Source organism: Miscanthus floridulus, chromosome 1 (genome assembly GCF_019320115.1).
Source record: "Miscanthus floridulus cultivar M001 chromosome 1, ASM1932011v1, whole genome shotgun sequence".
In the NCBI taxonomy this organism is placed as follows: Eukaryota; Viridiplantae; Streptophyta; class Magnoliopsida; order Poales; family Poaceae; genus Miscanthus; species Miscanthus floridulus.
This window is the reverse complement of record NC_089580.1, coordinates 14,837,880-14,859,492: the sequence shown is the minus strand read 5'-3', so window position 1 is coordinate 14,859,492 and position 21,613 is coordinate 14,837,880. Positions and strand designations below refer to the sequence as shown.

At 47.2% G+C, this 21,613-nt stretch overlaps 1 protein-coding gene and 1 pseudogene across 1 annotated transcript; both read right to left on the bottom strand.

Moving 5' to 3' along the window:
• Positions 1–955: 955 nt before the first annotated feature.
• Positions 956–2,865, bottom strand: LOC136473748 (uncharacterized). Its single transcript, XM_066471392.1, has 2 exons — positions 2,468–2,865; positions 956–1,806 (listed from the first exon to the last, which is right to left on the bottom strand). Exons 1-2 carry the CDS (start codon positions 2,603–2,605, stop codon positions 1,219–1,221), a joined length of 726 nt encoding a protein of 241 aa, XP_066327489.1. The 5' UTR covers positions 2,606–2,865; the 3' UTR covers positions 956–1,218.
• A 12,838-nt stretch (positions 2,866–15,703) lies between these two features.
• On the bottom strand, positions 15,704–21,356 carry LOC136452390 (uncharacterized; annotated as a pseudogene).
• Between the last annotated feature and the right edge of the window lie 257 nt (positions 21,357–21,613).

The window sequence follows — 21,613 nt, the reverse complement described above, 5'->3', positions numbered from 1 at the left end:
CCTGCTGGACCTCCAATAACACCACGACTGGTTCACGCGCGGCGGCCTGCGCATGCTGCCCGCAATAACGCACCCCCGCTGCGGCTGAAAACGGCAGCCGGCACCCGGCAGGGCTCGCCCGCCTCTCTTTCCGCGACCACGGACACCCATCGCCATCGCGCCAACTCGTATTCACGCCGGTGGCCATTAGCTTGAGGAATTCTAGAGGGATCTGGAGGAATTTGCGAAAGAAAAACACTAAAATTCCTCCAGATTCCTCCAGAATTCCTCAAGCTAACGGCCACCGGCGTGAATGCAAGTTAGCGCGATGGCGATGGGTGTCCGTGGTCACGGAAAGAGAGGCGGGCGAGCCCTGCCGGGTGCCGGCTGCCGTTTTCAGCCGCAGCGGGGGTGCGTTATTGCGGGCAGCATGCGCAGGCCGCCTCCCGTGAACCATTCGGAGTGTTTTTCTTTCGCAAATTTCTCCAGATTCCTCAAGCTAACGGCCACTGGCGTGAATGCGAGTTGGCGCGATGGCGATGGGTGTCCGTGGTCGTGGAAAGAGAGGCGGGCGAGCCCTGCCGGGTGCCGGCTGCCGTTTTCAGCCGCAGCGGGGGTGCGTTATTGCGGGCAGCATGCGCAGGCCGCCTCCCGGGGCCTACGTGGCGCAGGCGCGGGGCTCATCAAGGCCGCCGCAGGAGACGCGAATGCGGAACGCCGAGCACTTGGCCCCGCCCACATCATCACCCGCTGCTGCGACCGACGGCGACTACGCGATGCACGTGCAATCAATGCGAGGCGCCCATGGACGGCGGCGACCGGCGAAGGCGAAGGCACATCCAAACTTGCAATCTGCAAACGTCACCACCACCAACGGGCTCGAGCTCGAAACTGAACATGCTTGATCGAGAAATAGGAGCTTGGAGCTTTGATCAATTGTGGTACTAGTAGAATTGATTGGTTCTACAGGAGCAGGAACAGAAGCAGTATCATCATCATTCATGTTCTATGGGGTGTCTGATCGGCCATAAATTTCCTGACAGAACCGAGAGGGAGGGGAGGGCATGCATTTCTGTTTCAGTTACACGGTCCCAAAGATGGCGCCTCCCCTATGTACCCTATCCAACTCGGTCCGTGGATCTGGATCATCACATTACACGAGCCTAATTTACGACGTACGTACGGTAGGAGACGGCAGCCGATCCATCTAGCAAGGCTACGCCATGGCTAAACAACAAGCTAGGTGCCGAGGTAGCCGACGTTGAGGTCGATCCGCGGCTTCTTGCTGACGGCCGGCGCCGGCGCCGGCGGGGACGGGACGTGGGACTCGCACCGCGGGCACCGCGGGTCGCTCCGGGAGATGAGCACGTACAGGAAGCACCTGGGGCACGCCGCGGCCACCATCCCGCCCCCGCCCCCGCCGGAGGGCGAGTCGCAGCCGTCGCCCTGCTCCACGCCGCCGCCGCCGCTGTCGCCGCCCCGGCGCTTCACGGAGGACGTGGTCACGGACGACGACGACGGGGACGCGCCCGCGCCGCTGTGCTGCTGCTGGTGCGGATGGGGGGACTGCTGCTGCTTGCCGCGCTCGAACCGCTCCAGCGCCGTCTTCACCTTCTCGATCGTGCACACGCTGTGGTACGTCGTCGTGGCACCGCCCGCGGAGGCGGAGGCGGAGGCGGCGGCCGCCGCTGTGCTCGGCGCGGGCACCGGCACCGGCGCCGGCGCCGTCGTCACGGCGCAGGGCTTCGCCGCGGCGGCGACCGGGAACAGGTTGAGGTCCCTCGGCGTTGCCGGGCACGCGTGCTTCTGCTGGGACACCCACGCGGGCTGCACGTGGCCACACAAAAACATTAGCTTCGTTTCTCAGATATACGAATAAGCTAATGCAGCTACTGATGCTGGTAATTCTTCTAAACAAGTCTACTAATAATAAATAAAGCAGAAAAGGACAGCATGTGCAAGTACAGAAATTTTTTTCTTATAGTAAATTTTAATTCGGGGAACTCTAGTCGTCGCGTATACTAGTTTAGTGGGAATGTTCAAATGATTCTGGTTGAGCAACTGTTTCATATATGAAAATTCAGAGTTCCAGAAAGGCTCTAATTCTAATCACAAGGGAATGAAATTTGGACTTGAAGAACAAACGACTTTTAAAATAATAAATAAAAAAAATCGCACTAGCAAACACTTGGAAAGTCTCTTGGAGGCCTCGGACTAGACTTCTCCAATCTCCACGTTGGGGAAAGCCAGGATTTTCCCCCCCTCAAGGCGCGCTCTTTCAATTCAATCAAACATCTGTTGCTACTAATTTGACAATTCAACCGCGCAAGCAGGGCTGATTAAAGCCCAAAGGCAAGTAAATAGCATGCACGCACAGCACACGCCCGAGACGGGGGGAGAACTGAAGAGAACAGAGGCGGAAGCAGAGGAAGAGAGGGAGAGGCTTTCAAAATTCAAGCACACACAGCACGGGGGCCGAGGGGCTCACCACGGCGTCGTTCCTGGTGGACGCGTCCCTGGCGTCGTCGGAGCCGGCGCACCCGCCGAGGAAGTCCCTGGTGACGAGCTCCGCCGCTCTCCCGCCGTTGGCTCCCCGCGCCATGAACCCTAGCGCCTCGGCCGCCATCTCTCTTCGCGTTTCTACCGCGGCATGCAGCGACGGCCGGTTGCGCCTTGGCGGTAGCAGCGCTGTCCACGAACGAACGCCGCTGAGGCTCAAGCGCGCGCAGGCAGAGACCAGGGGAAGGAGGAAGCACTTGCTGCTAGCGCTCGCGCAGGAGGAGGGGGGGTGTGGGCGGGGCGGCCGGCGAGCAGAGGCAGAGCAGGAGAGACGAGGAGGGAGGAAGGAATGCGAGAGTGATAAAAAGGGTCGGGGTTTGGAGGCATCAGGCACGTATGGGCGCGGCATTAATTAAGGTGTTGGAAAGGCGAGGCATGAGGACAAGATGTGCAATGAATGCGAGCGGGGTAGGCCGTGGAGGGCCGCATTGATGGCAGATGGCGCCCGCTGTGTCTGTGTGATGGGGATGGACCAGCCTACGCCACTCACTGCTGCTGCTACTCTCTGCCTACTCCCCAGTCGTGGTGTACGCGTACACGACGAGCCGACGAGAATGGAGACTATACCTCGGCTCGTCGTGTACGCGTAGCCGAGCGGCGCCGGGAGCAGGGGAGGAGGTGCCGTATGGAACTGGTCGTACCGTACAGCGCCACAGTAGCACGACTTGCGGGTGGCGTGGGGGTCACGCGGGACCCACGCCCCGACATCTTCTTTGGGATCGGTAAACAATTGACAGACTAAAATGAATGAGACATTGGACGAATAGTCATTTTATTAATTTTGATTGCTTATTACTCCGAGGAAATTGGACATGAGGAAATTGGGCCGTGGCCTAAACCCTGGCCTAACTAAGGATGTTTGGTTCCTTAGTCCAGATTTTAGTCCCTGTCCCATCGAATGTTTGGACACATGCATGGAGTATTAAATATAGATTAAAAAAATAACTAATTACACAGATTGCGACTAATTTGTGAGACGAATTTTTTAAGCCTATTTAGTCCATGTTTTGATAATGTTGTGCTACCGTAAATATGTGCTAATGATGGCTTAATTAGGCTTAATAGATTCATCTCGTAAATTAGTCTACTCCTGTGTAATTAGTTTTTTAATTAGCTCATATTTAGTCCTCCTAATTAGCATCCGAACGTTCGATGTGACACGGACTAAACTTTAGTCCCTGGAACCAAACACCCCCTAAACCTTCGGCCATAGCAGGGCCCTTGCAAATACACAATGTTGGAAACCTCCCGCCACAAGGCCTCTCAAGCGAAGGGTGGGGGGGAAAGTGGACACCGTCGTCGTCCCGCCAAGCCTCGCAGGCGTCCCCCATCATTGACTCCACCCCGGCGAGGGCGACCAGATCCACGATCCATCGCCGGTGATGTCTCGTAGAAGTGTTCTTAGCTCCACTTAAGTCACCCGTTTGAAACTTCATAAGATTAAGGATCGCCAGCAGGGGCAGGACGCCAAAGCGCCTCTACCAACACCTTCGCCGCCCCGGAGCATCGACCTAATGTGTGCACCGTCGAAGACTAACCAAAAGTGGTCCCCGAAGATGGAGTCCATCACGAGTTCAAGGGGGCAATTGACAGTAAGAAGCCAATGGTCTAGATTACTCTGGTTGTCCTAAGAACATTCTCTTATAATGTCCTAAAACTTGTAAATTTATCATGCCCGTCGGAATGAGCTATAAATATGGGCTGGCGCGGTTAATAGAGACGACGATTTAATCGTCATTTATTCTCGAATTTATTGCGCTTCCTCGGAGACCTTACCTTTGCTCGTTTCTCACTCATTTCCCTATGGGACACACTAGGCCTCCACCCTAATGGATCTCCGTCCAGGGTTTGGAGGCTGAGTGAAATCCCCACACATACTTTCGTGCTCCCATTTTAAAATACACGCACCGAAACGCGTCTAAAAATTCCAACAAAAACATAAATAATTAGATGGTGTAAACTTCTATGTTTATGTGAAATTTGAGATGCAACAAAAATCTGTGGAAAGCGATAAAAATGTGACATGAAGAAGAACGAGGTGACCTCCCCCACCCTCTTCTTCTTCCCCGTCGACCAGTGACCTCCCCCTACCTCCTACTTCTTCACCGGCGGCTAGCGACCTCATGTCCCACCCCACGCCCGGTGTCACGGCGACAACGCGCCAATGGGGGTGCATCGGCTGTGCGAAAAAGCCCATCCAAGAAGAAGCTATTTAAATTTTTAATAAAAAGTGAAAATAATTGATCACCGACATTGACACGTGGGGTCCACCCCCAAGGAAAAACATGTCATTCCAACAAAACCTTTAGTTTCGTGGATCTATAGCTGCTGTGTAGCCAAACAGTTTTCTGGACTCCTGGTAGATCCACGGTGGAGCTCCTCAGGGGGTGCACCACAAAAGGCTGTTTCATACCTCCTCATGGAGTTGGGTGAAAATTACCCACCAATACCACTGATTACACACTCCCCCCTTGTATCGATTTGTTTCTATTCGATTCCTCTTCTCCTTCTCGCGTGCCTCGTCGCCCACCTCCTTCCCGTCGTGGCCAGTAAGGATTCCACGCCGCCCCCTCCCCCCTCCGTGCCTCTTCTTCGGCGAGCCCATGATGGCCAGGCCTAGTAGATCTGGTCCCCCTCGACCTTTTCCACCCCTTCTTCTTGCATAGCAATGGGTTCCAGCAACCGGCGCTCCTGCTCCCGGTGGCGTGGCTGGCGTCGAGCATCCTCCAGTCGGTGTCCCCCCCCCCCTCGGGCTAGCATCGGGGTTCCCCTAGCTGACCTCGCGGCAGGGGATACGGTCAACTAGCAGGGGCTCGCGGCAAAGGGCGCGACCGCCCTGGCCGGCTGCTCACCCAGGGGGGGGGCGTAGCCACCATGGCGGGAGGCACACTGTTGTCCGTTCTTCCCAAGCCCCGACGTCGCCATGGCCATGAAGAATTTTTTTAATACTTTTAATGGAACAAAAACATTGACACGTGGGGCCTTCCCAAGGGCAAAACAGTCCATTCCCACCAAAACCTCAGTTTCATGTCTAGAGTTGTTGTTTTGCCAAACAGTTCTGTGGTAGATCCTAGGAGAAGCTGATTCGTGGTAAATTTCATATCTAAACTCACTTTTTCCGGCTGTGAATCTCTACCAAACAACCCCTAAATCACATATCCGGACTCACCTAGCTTTGCAGTGATAGAGCTCTGCCAAATAGACTAACCCTAAAGTTGATGTGAACCACGTGTCGACGTGTCCACCACATTCCTAGGAGTACGCTGCCTACTAGCGTGGAACTGCCATGCTCCTTTAGGGCTTGTTCAGCATAATCTAGGCCTAGAAAATATTCCAGGTCTACTTTCTTGATGAATTTTTTCCCAGGGCGGCGCGCGCGGGCCTGCTGCCGGCGACGAGTTTAATGAGGCGAGCGAGCCCGCGGGCGCCGGGCGGGTCAGTTGCCATCATCGGATCGCTTCGGCGGTCGCACACGCACGCACTGCTGGGCGCCGCGGCAACTCATAAAGGCGAGGGCCGGTGCGTTGGCGGCGGCGGTGGCGCAGACGAGATGGGTGGTCACGGACTCACGGGCACCAGGACGGGCCGGCCTCGTATACATCATGCAGCAGGAGGCCAGGCCAGTGAAGCGCAGCCGGCAGCGGCGTTAATGCGGCTATGGGGCCCCCTCCGGGCGGGCCAGACTTGTCATCAATTGGGCCAGGACGCCGGAGGCACTTGCGTCTCCGCAAAGCAATCATGCGATCTGTGTACGTAAAAAAAAAATTGCATTCGCCTGGCGGCTATCTATACGCGTGGCTGCTGATCATTGCTAGGTGGGCCTGGGAGTGGCAGCAGGGCCTGGTTTAGACTGCTTCAAGTTTTTTCACTCTCTCTCCGTCACATCAATTTTTGGACGCATGCATAGAGCATTAAATGTAGATAAAAAAATAACTAATTGCACGGTTTAGTTGTAAATTACGAGACAAATCTTTTGAGCCTAGTTACTCTATGATCGGACAAAGTTTGTCAAATACAAACAAAACGTGCTATAATATCCAGATTGTAAAAATTTACGATCTAAACAAGGCTCAGCTCTCATTTCGGTTCGGGGAGGGTGGAAAATCGAGCGTGCGGCGCGCATCGAGCCGCTATCCTTTGCAGGTCAGTATCGGTAGCTGTGGGGTGGGACGGTCCATCAATCAGGTAGGCTAGCAATACCATGCATTCCTGTATGGGATTGTCAACGCGAGCCAGCCGAGAGGTGCAAGCTACCCAATCAGCGCGTGTTTAGTTTCAGCAAATTGAAATTTGGGACTACTGTAGTACTTTTATTTTTATTTGGCAATTAGTGTTCAATTATGGACTAATTAGGCTCAAAATGTTCGTCTCGTAATTTCCCACCAAACTGTGCAATTAGTTTTTTTTCGTCTACATTTAATGCTCCATGCACGGGCCGCAAACATTCAATGTGATAGATACTGTAACACTTTTTGGGAATTTGGGATAGAACTAAATAAGGGCAGTCCCAATAAAAGAAACTAGTAGCTTCTACAACATAGGATACCGCACCAAAAAAGTACTGCTTTCCAACCCATGGTTTCTATGAGTAATAATTATTTTCTCTTTCTCTCTCACAGCTCTATCTTCTTCCTTCAATGGGAGTGCGACACGAGCTCCCTAGAAACTGGTGGTTTCTCCCCAATGGCGATTTCATGGTTTCTTGGTGCATTGGGTCAAGAGTAGACCTGATTTCTTCATGAAAAAACCATTTCTATGATTTTTGCTCTCTTTCTTCATTAATTACGTGACCATGTCAGCGTTTTACCTATGTGGCAAGTCATTTAATGAGGATAGAAACCATCATTAATGCACCATTGAGACTGCCCTAAGGCCTCAATGCTAATGTGTCAATACCAGTGTGGCTAGTTGGATCGTGGATGGAAATGGAACACTGGGCAGTCAGAAGTGGGCACTAGGCCGTTACCGTCTTCTACGCCGCGAAGAGTGACATCTTTTTAATAAAGATATATTAGCACACATGGCTAAAGAGTTTAGGATACTCCTTGCATAAAACTACCGATAGCTCTCATAATATTGATAGGCTGCCATGCAAGTAGTTTATAACAACAAGAGAGAGGAATACGAGGAAATCATTTTCACCCTAAGAAACGAATTCGGATTACGCAAGACACACTGATTTGGTGTAGGGGACAGTGTCTGTTTCGTTTCTTCCACACCGTGGCATGCATCCGCAGTCGGTTAGCCCTTCACCACTAGCCCCGCTTTGTGCTTGTATGTGGTCGCCGCTCCCGCGCTTGCACTCGCCGCGACGCACTCACAAGCCCCTTGGACGTTCGTGCTATCCGCCATTGCGCAATCGCCACCACGCACACTCGCCAGGCATGTTTTGGGAGAAGGGCAAGGAAGACGAAAGGAGAGTGTTGTTGATTGAGAGACAAAATGGGAAGAGAAAAGGAGATTGTTGTTGATTTGTTAGATTTGGTTTAGGTCCCACCAAACAAATGTATGGGTTGGGTGTAGTTTCTATGTGTATTTTTATAGGATATGAAGACTACAAGTTGGTTTTAGCTAAATTAGTATTACTATACTGCCTCTCTTCAAGCTAGTATTTGTATCCACACATAAGTTTATTATAAAATATATTTCATAATTAATTTAGTAATATATTGAGTATGTATATTAAATCAAATGATTTTATATAGATCGTTTAATTTTGGAAAGTGAAGTTTACATTTTCTTTTTGAAGTTGAGGAGGAGTATAGTTTTAGAGTTGTGTCGAGTATCGATATTAGGGATACCCAAAGCAAGGAAGTTAGCGCCCACGCGGATTTCTCCGGATGGCTCGAGACGTACTAAAAGGTTTTGCCCGACCTCGAGGCCACGGGCTCTGTCTCGCCCGACCTTAAGGCTGCGGGCTCCGTCTCGCCCGACCTTAAGGCCGCGGGCTCCGTCTCGCCCGACCTCGAGGCCGCGAGCTCCGTCTCGCCCGACCTCGAGGCCGCGAGCTCCGTCTCGCCCGACCCCTTGGGTGCGAGCTTCGTCTCGCCCGACCCCAAGGATGTGGGTTCCGTCTCGCCCAAGGCCGCGGGCTTCGCCTCGCCCGACCAAGGCCTGGGCGATCGGTTAACCGAAACCGATCGGTTTGGTTCTTCAGTTTATGACACAAATTCGGTTCTCTATAAATAGGAACCGATCGGTTCTTCGTAAATCTTGGAACCAAGCAAAATCGGTTTCGGTTAGTTCGGTTCGGTTCCGGTTCCGACCAAACTAACCAAGGATTTACACAAGCAGCAAAAAAAAGAATAGAAAAAATAGGAAAAAAGATTTTTTAAAAAGAACAATGCCGAGATTTTAAAAAATGTGAGGGTGTGAGGCTGTGAGAGGGTGTCATCCACCTTTTGTATCTAGGGTTAAGTTGGTATTAGGCCTAGGTTGTAAGGTTTATTGGGCTTGTTTGTGAATTTCGGTTCTTTCGGTTATTTCGGTTAACCGAGCCCAGGAACCGAAATTTGATCGGTTATTTCGGTTCCTAAGAACTGAGAACCGAATAGCTAACCGAAAATTTCGGTTTCGGTTCTTTCGGTTTCGGTTTCGGTTCTTTTGGTTCAGTTTTCGGTTCTCGGTTATTTTTGCCCAGCCTTAGCCCGACCTCGAGGTCTCGGGCTCCGTCTTGCCTGACCCCAAGGACGCGGTTTCTGTCTCGCCTAAGGTCGCGGGCTCCACCCCACCCGACCTCAAGGACGCGGGTTCCATCTCGTCCAACGGGGACCCATACCGCTGTCAACCACTCCAGGTCCAAGCATATGGGCCTAGGTGAAAATTCTGATGTCAGGGAAGAGGCTGGCATGCCTCGATGTAACCCGTGGCCATGACGGGCCATACGTGGGGATTCACATCAAGAATAATGTTGAACGTGCTGGTGCTGTTCTGCCTAATCCTCGTACGGACGCTGATAGGCGTGTTAGTTCACCGCGACGTCCGCTGGGACGGAGTGGAACGCCATGATCGACAGATGACGCCTGCACATGGTGCCAGTGACGAACGGGGCCGCGATATGGAGCTCGTCCCTGTTGATATCTACAAGATCAGCGGGACCCACATGAAGGAGAAGGAGGACTCGGCAACCCTGAAAGCCTTCTTCTCTCTCGTTTTTCTACTTTTTCTCCTATGTAATCCGTGCTTTCCTTTCGTCTATAGCAGGGGAAGTAGGGCGCCCCATGAAGGGAGGATCGGAACACGAGAGCACGACACGAGCACACGGCTGAGCAGCAAGCGAGCTCTCAGTACCCATTTACTTCTTCCACCAGATACTTGGAATCATCTACCTCTCTCGCCTGTCTATAACCCCTAGTGCAAACCAAGTGCCGGTAACACGAACAACAGCGAACTGGACGTAGAGACGTTCTGTCCGAACCAGTATAAACCTCTATGTCCTCCAAACACAAGACAGACACGCAAATACAAATTTACTTGTCGGTGGTCCGAAAACACCGACAAATCGAGACTGCGCTCGTGTAACCGAACCATTTCCACGACACTGCGCTCGTGTAACCGAACCATTTCCACGACCCTGAAGCACTTGCGCCCTCGAGCCATGAGGGTTCGTGACGCATGTATTGTACGTGTAGTCCTGGAGCCATGAGGGTTCGTAACGTGGATGCGTGTGTAGTAACGACCCCTTAACCGTGGTACTTTGACTGCTGTCCGCCACGGCGTACCAAAGGGGTCTGGCCGGCCGGGTGAGCGCCACGCACTAACCGGTGGCCGGCCGGCCGGACGTCGTTGTCCAGGTACTACAGTGTGGCCCACCCAGCACAGCAGCGGTGCCGTGGGCGACCGACATGTCTGTTACCTAGTCGGTCGGCCTGTGTGCCTTTTTTTTTTTGAAAGCCACGGCCATCTAACTCGCCATCACTACTTTAGGCATCGCAAAAGGAAACCAGCCTCCAGCGCAAGATCGCCATCCCTGTTTAGGCTGGTGTGGCTCAATTATCTTTCCGTATGTGAGGCTGACACCCAGGACCGTACTTGTTCAGATTTGTGTTGCTTGTGAACTCCATTCCTTTATCTTCCTTTCATAAATTCAAAAAGTTCACTACGTCAAGCTCTTAAAGTGTACCTTTTATTTTTGCTAATAGAATAAATGACAGAGAAGCCATTTTAATTCAATTTAACTCAAAATCTCTTACATGTTGTAAATTAAAAAAAATCCACAAAGTTGACTTCCATAAGTGATTTGAACTTAAGAGTATCGATTTACGCAAAAACCGAGGAAAAATATATCAATTTATGTTAACTTGAATACCAACAAAATATACTATATCCATAGAGTATGGAGAACGAGATGGCCGGAGAGGAAATCTCATGGAATGGATAGCTAAATTGAGATATACATAGTGTTGAATTTAGAGTGTCGGCACCGCTAGACATGCTCTGATAGCGCAGTTTGCAGTAGGCGGAGCCCGGATGTGTATTCATGTACATACACTACGCCAGATTATCACAGTAGGAACGAGGGCATTTTTACTGTAGGAGCGGCTGGGGTTGGGGGCGCCCCTATAGTGGGCGTCCTCGGGCTCCATCAGCCTAGCCGCCCCTACAGATGGCACTGTAGGGGCGGCTGGTAACCTGAGCCGCCCCTACAGTTGGGGCTGATCTGTTGGGGCGGCTCAATCACCGGCCGCCCCTCAGTGCCCATTTGTCTATTTTCAAATTTCAAAATTTGAAAGGTTCAAATTTAGTCAAATGACAAGATAACCAAAATAAAAGTTGTAGATCTTGATGAGTTGAACAACTTTTGTATTCATCACTTTTACATCTGAAATCATTTAGGGTTTGAAAATTTAGTTTGAACTTATCAAATTTTAAATTCAAATTTTAAAATGTGTAAAACATTGTCACATCCAAGTTTGATCAAACTTAAATGCTGAAGCATGATTTTAGAAATTTTTAGAAAAAAAATCACATTTGGAGTTAGTATAAGGGAGAACAACTAGTTACAAAGTTTACCCACAGATTAAAAAGAGAAATCACACTGTTCTAGATGATCATTATATGATCATAGTGAGCAGTGTGATTTCTTTTTTTAATCTGTGGGTCAACTTTATAACTAGATTTTCTTCCTCATACTAACTCCAAATCTGATGATTTTTTTTTCTAAAATTTTCTAAAATCATTCTCTATCAATTTATTTTGTTGGTTTTGTCAATATATACATATGAAAAGTTTGAGCAATTTAAATTTTAAATTTCCAAAAAATGCAACTTCAGACAAGATTTTGGTACCCCAAATGATTTCAGCTGAAAAAGTGATAAATACCAAAGTTGAATAACTCATCAAAATCTACAACTTTTGTATTGGTTATTTCTTCATATGACAAAGTGGTAATGACATTGTTCACAAATGTGACACATCTCTCATAAGATTTTATAAACTATATGAGACATGTGTAAGATTAGTAAACAATGTGTACTAAGAATTTGTCAAATAAAGAAATGACCAAAATAAAAGTTGTAGATATTCAAGAGTTGAACAACTTTGGTATTCATCAATTTTTATGTTGAAATCAATTTGGGTCTCAAATTTTGGTTTGAACTTGTCGTTTTTCAAAATTTCAAATTTGAAAGGTTCAAATTTTGGCAAATGATAAGATGACTAAAATAAAAGTTGTATATATTAATGAGTTGAACAACTTTGGTATTCCTCACTTTTTATGTTGAAATCAATTTGGGTCTCAAATTTTGGTTTGAATTTGTCGTTTTTCAAAATTTCAAATTTGAAAGATTCAAATTTTGTCAAATGATAAGATGACTAAAATAAAAGTTGTAGATATTAATGAGTTGAACAACTTTGGTATTAATCACTTTTTATGTTGAAATCATTTTGGGTCTCAAATTTTGGTTCGAACTTGTTGTTTTTTAAAATTTCAAATTTGAAATGTTCAAATTTTGTCAAATGACAAGATGACCAAAATAAAAGTTGAAGATCTTCATGACCTCTACAACTTTGATGTTTATCAAATTTTCATTTGAGATCATTTGGTGTCTCAAAATTATTTTAGTAGTTTTGATTTTAATTTTTTAAAATTTAATTTTTTTTCCTATTTTTAAAGGTTCAATTTTGCAATTTTAAACTGTTGTAGTTGTTTTAGTTATTGTATATGTAAATATATCTATAAAAAATAATTATAAAATGTTGTACTGTATTATTTATTATTTACATGTGAATAATTCATTTTGATTTAGAATTTTGAAAAAAAATTCAATTGTAGGGGCGGCTTATCTGAGGTATATTATAGTGACCGTTGTTGTAAAAAAAAGAAAGAAAAAACGCGGCTTCCTCGCCACGGCACCGCCTCCTCCGCACGCCCCGCACTCTCACTAGCGCGCCACCACCTCCTCCTCCACTGCCCCACCCTGTCCTCCTAGCTGCGACATCCCATCACGCGACCCCCGCTCCACGCCGGTCACGTCGGCACAGCCCAACCTCTACCCGTGCTGCTCGCCTCCCGCGTTGCGTGTGGTAGAACTGCCTGAAACAGCGTACTTACGGAGGCGCTCGTCTTCCACCAGACACTAAGCACCCCTGAAGCAAGCTACAGCGAGCGGTGTCCGTCGGGCACACCCCGAGGAAGAACCCGAAAGATCCACATTTTTCCCAAGGATCCAATAATAAAAACGAGTTACAATACTTGTCCATTTCATACATCAGAGTTTCTTAAAAAGTACATTGTTACAATACCAAATACCAGAGTGCGGAATAATAAACAGCGGAATTTAAATAAACATCTAGCGATAAGAGCGAGGAGTCCGTCTGAGCCCACCAGAAGGATCCTCCACACAAGATACTCCTCAAGCACCACCTGCAACAGGGGTAAATAAATCCAGAGTACACAATGTACTCGCAAGACTTATCCGACTAGTGGGAATAATTTCCAGACTCCAAGAAATATGATAAGCTTTATGGCTTCCTAGTTTCCTTTGGCAGAAAGCATTGCTAATAGTGAGTCCTTATTTATGAATTATTATTATTAGCCGTGTTAAGTTATCATCTAGCCAGTCTACATAAGCACCTGTTCTACTTTCAAGCAAAAGTTGAGCAATCAGTTCCATTTCTTTTCCTTTCAACTTTTAGTTCTTACTACGGTGCTAAACACAAGACAAGCCGTATCGAATCTCCCGGCGATTCGCGAATCAATGTGCCCAGCTGGGTGTCCCGAAAACACACGCCCTGCTTGCACCCCAGGCACAAAGCAGGACTAACCCATCACCCTCCTGTCCCGGGTGTCTAGGTCCCCATCCAAACTTGGACTCCAAGCCCCCACATCCTGAGTCCCGGACTCAGTGTGGTGCAAGGACCTCCACCACTTCCTGAGTCCTGGACTCGGGGCGGAGACACATGCACCGAGATGTCGCAGCGGGCTTGGACCTTGACGGCAGACACCCTACAAGTACGGCGATGTCATTCCGGTGAACATCAGCACGGCCGGGGTAAAGCAAGTAGCGGACGAGCACTAGCGACTCACCACGGAACCAAAAGGCGCGATGAATCGATCGGAGATGGCTCAGGCCGAGCCGGCCACATGCGCGTGATGAGTGCGGCGGAGCACAGCAATGGCACGGCCGTGCCATGGGCTGCACTACGGCGGTAGGGTCTAGGTTGTGGTGAGCACGGTGACAACCTACTGGAGGAGAGCCTAGTAGCACTAGGAATTGGACCAAGCTGCTTTGGTGGCGATGATAGCTGACGGCATAGGCACTCCTGGTCTTAAGGACCCAAAAACTTGTCTTTTCAAAATTAGGGCCTATGGCGGAGCTACAGTTGGCTATGCGGGGTCGGTAGGGCAGCAGGCTACCTAGTGGAGTCAGAAACGTGCTAAATTTGAAACGAGGCGCTGCCGCCACGGCGAATTTGACGGAGTCGTCACGGCGGGCATGAAGACAGCGGAGGCAGGGGAGGTCATGGCACGGCATGGCTCGTCTACGGATGTCAACGCAAGGTACCGACGTGCCTAGCCATGGGGAGCATCAGGACGTGCTCCAGGCAGCCATCCGCACGGCCGCTGCATCAACACGACGAGACGCGGTATGGCGCCGCAGCGGGTAGCGCCAGCCAGCGGACACCGCGGACGCGATGCAGAGGTGACGGTGAAGCAGGCAGTCGTCCAGCGCGCAAGCAGCCAAGGAAGTCAATGGTGCAGTACCGAGCGTAACCGCTGGCGACGCTAACGCGGGACCCGGTGCGACAACGGCCACAGCGGGGCAGGGCAAGGCACTGGCAGAGCACGACCGACGACCAGGGCGCAACGCGCCAGCTGGCGAGGTGAGCAGCAGCGGGATCGTGGCCTTGGCGCGCAGGGTGTGCGTGTGCACAAACGCGGCAGTGGGCGTGGTCAGGTGGCAGTGGGTGCGGCCCGCGCGGCAGAGCGCACTGGCAAGCTAGCATGGGTGGTGACCGCGCTCAGGACCCAGCTAGGGGCCATGCACGATTTTTAAAGCGGTTAGAAAACGCGTACGCCGTGTTCCAAACGCTAAGCTAATTGCTCGATGCGCAAAGGGGTACATCGAGCCATCAACCACAGTCGCGACATTGTGCTACTCCTTAATCAATCGTTCTACAAATAATGCCAAAGGTGGCTTCGTCGACCTCTTCTAAAACTTACGCGAAGGACGTCAATTCGAATGGTTTCGTGTCGAATCCCAAACCCGACCCCCAGGACGTACTCGCTAGCCATCCATGTCTTCGACCGCACATTTTTTTATCGCTGTTCGCAAAAACGTTTTATAACATTTTGTTTTAACAAGAATTCGCTTAAGATAATAAACACGTTTTGTGACACGAAACATAACATTCGCTTTCCCATTTCGTAAAAATGTTTCAATGCCAAACATTGATTATAAAGCCTGTCATACACATATGCACATAACCACGATGCTCATGCGATGTTTAAGCAAAACATTACAATGTAACACCAGGGTGTTACAAATCTAACCCCCTAAAACAAAATCTCGACCCGAGATTTCACGTGCCTGGTGTGAGAAAGAGGTAGAGAAATACATTTTTGACGCATCAACTAACTATCGGAGCCGGCGAGAAGATGGGGGTAATGCTCTAATATGTAGCTTTCTTGCTCCCACGTGGCCTCATCTTCTGAATGATTTTGCTATTGAACTTTGTTGAATTTTATCACTCTGTTCCTAGTTACTCTCTCCTTTTCATCGAAAATCTTGATGGGGTGCTCCACATAAGACAGATCAGGTTGGAGCAGAAGTCCTTCAATTTCCACCGCTTCTTCAGGAACCCGCAAACACTTCTTCAATTGTGATACATGAAACACATTGTGCACTACAGATAGAATATCTAGAAGTTGTAGACGGTAAGCCACTGGACCACATTTCCCCAACACCTGATATGGACCCACATACTGAGGGGCTAGCTTGCCGTGAATGCCAAACCGGTGCACCCCTCTCATAGGAGACACCTTGAGATATACAAAATCTCCAGCTGCAAACTCCAAGGGCCTTCTCCTCTTTTCAGCATAAGTTTTCTGTCGGCTCTGAGCTGCCTTCAAGTGACTCTGAATGATGCTCACTTGATCCTGAGCTGTTTGGATGAACTCAGGCCCAAAGTAACCGTGGTCTCCCACCTCAACCCAATTGAGTGGCATCCTACACTTCCTTCCGTATAAAGCTTCAAAAGGTGCCATGTGGATGCTCTCCTGATAGCTATTATTGTAAGAGAATTCAACTAACTTCAGGCAGTCATCCCACTTCTCAGGAAAGGAGATGGTACAAGCTCGCAACATGTCTTCGAGCACCTGGTTCACCCTCTCTGTTTGACCATCAGTCTGGGGGTGATAAGCTGAACTGCGGAGGAGACTTGTCCCAAGGCACTCATGGAGTCGCTCCTAGAAACGAGACATAAAAACTGACCCCCTATCAGAGATGATAGTCAGGGGAACTCCATGTAGGGTCACAATTCGCTCAAAGTATATCTCCGCATACTTCCCGGTAGTATATGCAGTCTTTACCAAAACAAAGTGAGCCGATTTGGTGAGGCGGTCCATAATGACCCAGATAGAGTTATAACCTACAGACATGCGGGGTAAACCCACAATGAAATCCATGGAGATATCCTCCCATTTCCACACCGAAATGGGCAAGGGCTGCAAATATCCTGGGGTACCACTACACCACAGCCCCAGACTAGGGACATACCGTCGGTCGGTATAGGTCGATATAGCGACGCTCTGTCGGTCGATATAGATCTATGCCGACACTTACTTGCAGCCGCTGAAAGTGGCGTCGGTATAGCCTACGCCGACCGACCCATTTTTAGCGACCGATAGTCTGACGCCTTAGAAGCTACATATACCGACACATAGTTTGAAGCTATAAATACTTTTAGCAACCAACAATCCAACACGAATCATTCACATAGAGACAATATATATATTGCTAATCAGCAATACATAATAACCCAAAAATAATCTATTATCAATACACACGCATTCATTACAAGATATATTAACCATAACTGTTTCATTCATATATGAGTAGCCCAATGTAAGGTCGGTCAGATTCAAGTTCATAAGTACAAAATAGATTAGAAGCTCGCAAACATGAAGTTTGTGCATGAGCAAGCCATCAACATCCCTACATCTACCTCATGTGACCAAAAGTCATACATACACCACTTGTAACCAAAAGCTTAGCTCACTGCTCAAATTTCACTAACAATGAGCTCAGAGTCTTGTCTCTAATAGGTTCAAAACAAAACACAGCTTCGATGAGCCTTTTAACTTGTCGACACCATCAGGTATGCTGCCTAGGCCTTGCAGGTTGTCCATGTTTCTTTCCCCTTCTCCACACCTAAAAAATGAATAAAAATATCCCTCAAACAGTGTAGAAAAATATCCTTCAAAACCATTTTTTGAGCTATTGCTTTGTCTATCATAAAAGGCAAGATAAAGTTACTAAGAGTAGCCATGAGCAGTTTTCTACCTGTCACTAAGATAGACTTGGCAAATCCACTGTTCGTTATCTAACAGTTGTAACAAGTACAGGCCTAATGTGGTCAAATTGCTATTTTTAATCAATCAAAAACATGTCGAGGACACTTAAAAAGAAGCATAATGTAAAATTGGGATCTCTATATTGTACTGGACCAGTCTTCCCTAGCGATCAAATAGTCAGAGTGGTGGTGTCACTGAAGCTTGAGACAAATAGGCCATTGCCTTGACCACGCGCCACAGAGACTTCTATATGGTCCATCCCCAATGCAATTTGCAGGTCATGCACTGTATTAACAAGGCAGGGGGCAATGCTTCCCTACTTCGACCAAATAGTCAAAGTGACTAACAGTCGAGTAGTCTATACATTGTCATCTTACTGCATATGCCCATAATGTCTATATTGTGCTATGTCCTTATGGTTTAGCAGCTACATCTGGTGTGTTAGTGAGGTTCATGTTTCTTCTTGACATGCAGATTGTGTAATTATTGCTTTTGGTGTTTATCCTAACTGTATGACAAAGCGAGACAGGGAATAATATTGACCGATCCCTTGATTTCTTATTGACTATTTTGCTGTTTCATTTCCTAAATATAGATCAAATTACTGTCAAGCACCTATAATAGTTTTCACTTCTAACTATGAAGTTTCTAACTGTGAGATGGCCTTAGTGTGTGCACAATGCAATGTGTTCTCCATTTCATCCATCTTGTTTGGGACTTTCTCTAAACAAAGCTCTAAACACCAGAGATTTTGTGCTGCAAAAGCTTAATTGACTGGATAACCAAGCAGATAACCTAAAGACTAGCAGATGCCTAACAGCCTGATCATGCGCCTAACTGACTTGATAACTGCCAGGGACTAGGAATCTCGGACTATGAACGACTGATCCTGAATGACTCCTACTGATCAGGACTCAGAAGTGAAACAAGACACAAGCAACCCATTATTCTAACATTCTGTCATGTTATTACTTAGCATGTTTCCTTTCTTTCTTGCTGAAAATATAGAGATCCCAATTACTTTTGATGCAATTAACTTAGTTCAGTGGGTGAAAGAGGAGAACAGCAAGGGGGAGTCAGCCTTCGAGATAGGGCTGGGACACAGGTAACGTTTATGGTTACTAAAGCATCACAAATAGCAGTTTGATGAATGTAAAATTCATAAAAAAAACTGCCCAACAAATACATTTAGATGGCAATGAATAAGAACAAGCAGTACCAAATTCTTTTGATAGTGTGTTGTATGCATAGCAGGGTGTGTTCAGCATCACAAATTGCAGCTTGGTATAAGTAAAATTTAGGAAAAATACATACCTGCAGTAGACTTGGATGAATGCGATGCCTTGCTGACGTTCAACTATTACAAATATCATTAATTAGAAACTTTGTTCACTTATCACATATATGAATAAAAGAAACAAAGGAAAGTTTAGTTTATTACTCTGTTGTATGGCCACTGAATTGGCATTGACTTAGCATTAGCCAAAGTCTCAATGTCACCATAAGGGTGAGGTAGCACTGTATCCCTTTTAATCACAACCTTCACAACAACTTCACAATAGTGCTTTCCAAGAGGCTGGCCTCCTAGTACATTGGTTGGATTTGTTGAAATGACTGTTGCCTTAGCCACAGCTTCTGGCCGAAACAAGGCATATAATGTGACCTCCTTTCCAACCTGAAATGGTTTATGCACTTGTCAGCAAAAATTGAACAAATGTATAGAACTGTAAGAACTGAAAGCAAGATTATATTAAGAAAATTACAAGGTCAACAGGTGAAACACGAGGAGGTTTATTCTTCTTTCGTGGGGCTACATTTTTTATGGGACTAGTAGCGCTGCACTCCCGACGAATATCAATTGATTTTCCTACAGCATTGTGCACGAGGAGGCAGGAGCACGCTGCGTAGATGGGGTAGGAGTAGGCTGGATAGATGGAGAGGGAGCAGGCTTCATGGATGGGGCATGAGCACATTGTGCAGATGGGGTAGGAGTAGGCTACACAGATGAAGAGGGAGCAGGCTGCACAGATAGGGCACCAGCACGCTACACATATAGGGCACCAGCACGCTGCGCAGTTAGGAAGTTAGCATGCTGCTTAGATAGGGTAGGAGCACGTTGCGCAGACAGGGCAGCAACACGCGCAGATAGGGCAGCAGCACGCTGCATAGATAGGAAATTAGCATGCTGCTCGGATGGGGTAATATCTGCAAAAACATCATCTTCATCATAGTGGTCGCAGTTTTCATTAATATCTGCAAAAACATCATCATCTTCAAATGGTTGAGCATGATGTGCCTCATCAACATGTTCTTCAGACCTTGGGCTCTACATAAACAATACAAGAGGGGTAATATGTATTATTCACATGTCACCATATTATCCGGCATAGGAAAGATAGATTATTCAATCATGACTTAAGTAATTCAAAGTCTTGAAGTTCTTTACCACATGGTTTCATGAATTAGAACCGTTGTGTGAGGCGATTTCCATATTTCTTCTTTCTTTCACTATCCTTGCCTTGTGCAGTTCCTCTTCCAATTCTTGTATGCGTCGTTCTAGAGAAGCTTTGTCACTTTCAACCTTTTTACGAGCTAGAACTTCCATTTGTAGCCTTGTTGGCTTGTAACACTTCAAACCAGGGGTACCAATATCTTGGGGAGTTGGTCCTAGACCCAAAGCACGAACACGCCCTCTTGGCTCCTTTTCTCCACAAGCAGCAGCAAAGACATCACCTTGCTGAATTGATCTTTCTGTCAACTCTGGGTGGGCTTCAACAACTGATTTAAGTTTGTTCTAGCAAAATGGAATATGGATGTTTATACACTAGAGACTAGAAAGAGATATTAGATACTAAAATTCTATTATGGAAAAGTTATGGAAAAGAACTTACAATTATTGGCTCTGCTTGTTGGGATGGAACTCCATTTTTTCTTGTATGTGTTCTGATATAGATTTCATCTCTTCGAGGCACGCGCCCCAGCTCTACACCCTAAAATTATTTTAATTCAATACTAAAACTGCAGCAAAATAATGCACTAAAATTGAATGCTAGAGATATTTTCTATACCATTTCATGCCTAGAACAAGCAAAGCTCTTGCTTCCTGATGTATGATGTATCCTCAACTTTGCACGATTAGCTTTGGATATTTCCATTCGAGCCTAGGATAGAAATTGTTAAATTCAGCAAATATATTGTAGTCCAAATATGAATATATAAAAATTTTACTCCTTACTCCAAATTCAGGAGAGGTCCAGTGCTCAATGAGGAAGCTCCAGTCAGTAGGTTTAACTCTGTCACCATGTTTTCGCTGCAATACCTCAATTGTTACCTTTTCATCAAAAAAATCCTTCTTTAAGGTTGCCTTAAAATCCTTCCATTTCCTTGCAGCAGTGACCAGAAACCAGTTTTTGGCAGCCTCATCAACGTCATAGAATTCCTAATTTTCCATCAATTGTAAATCAGTCCTTAGGGTAATAATCCAATACTCAGCATAAGAATGGAACAACCCACACTTCGTAGCAAATTAGTACAGAAAACAATACATGATGTGTGGCAGATTTCAGCAATCAAGGTCCAAAGAATTGAAGAGGAAAAATACCTTTAAAGTATCCCACACTTGGTCTTTCTTTTCAACGTCAACAAGCCTCCAGTCCGAACACCCAACCGATAATGTCTGTCTCACTAGAACGCCAATGGCACTAGAAAACTATCTATAATTCTCTCCAATAGGCTGACCAAATTCATTGAGTATTATCTTGATCTTAGGCATGTTTGGTGTTCTTGCAAATATGTTGTCCATCCTAGTGATGCTTCTTTTCCTCTTCTTTGGCGGACTATTATGAAGATCTGTAGTAAATAATTTTAAATAAGAAGCATTAGTATAAAACATGTAATATGACAAGATATTTGTGATGCAGCAATTACACTCTACAAGACCTTCATCGTCGCATAAAACATCTCTAGATGGCTGGTACTCAGGATCTTCTTCAATCTGCTCATTTGCATTTTCAGCACGATTTCTTTGTGACCTACGCAGATTGTGACCTACAGTTGTTG

Bases quoted from the DNA above. Each gene is read 5' to 3' on its own strand.
- LOC136473748 (XM_066471392.1), bottom strand. From the start codon at position 2,605: ATGGCGGCCGAGGCGCTAGGGTTCATGGCGCGGGGAGCCAACGGCGGG. The intron at 1,807-2,467 runs GTGAGCCCCTCG...GGCCACGTGCAG, and splicing joins CCACCAGGAACGACGCCGTG to CCCGCGTGGGTGTCCCAGCA.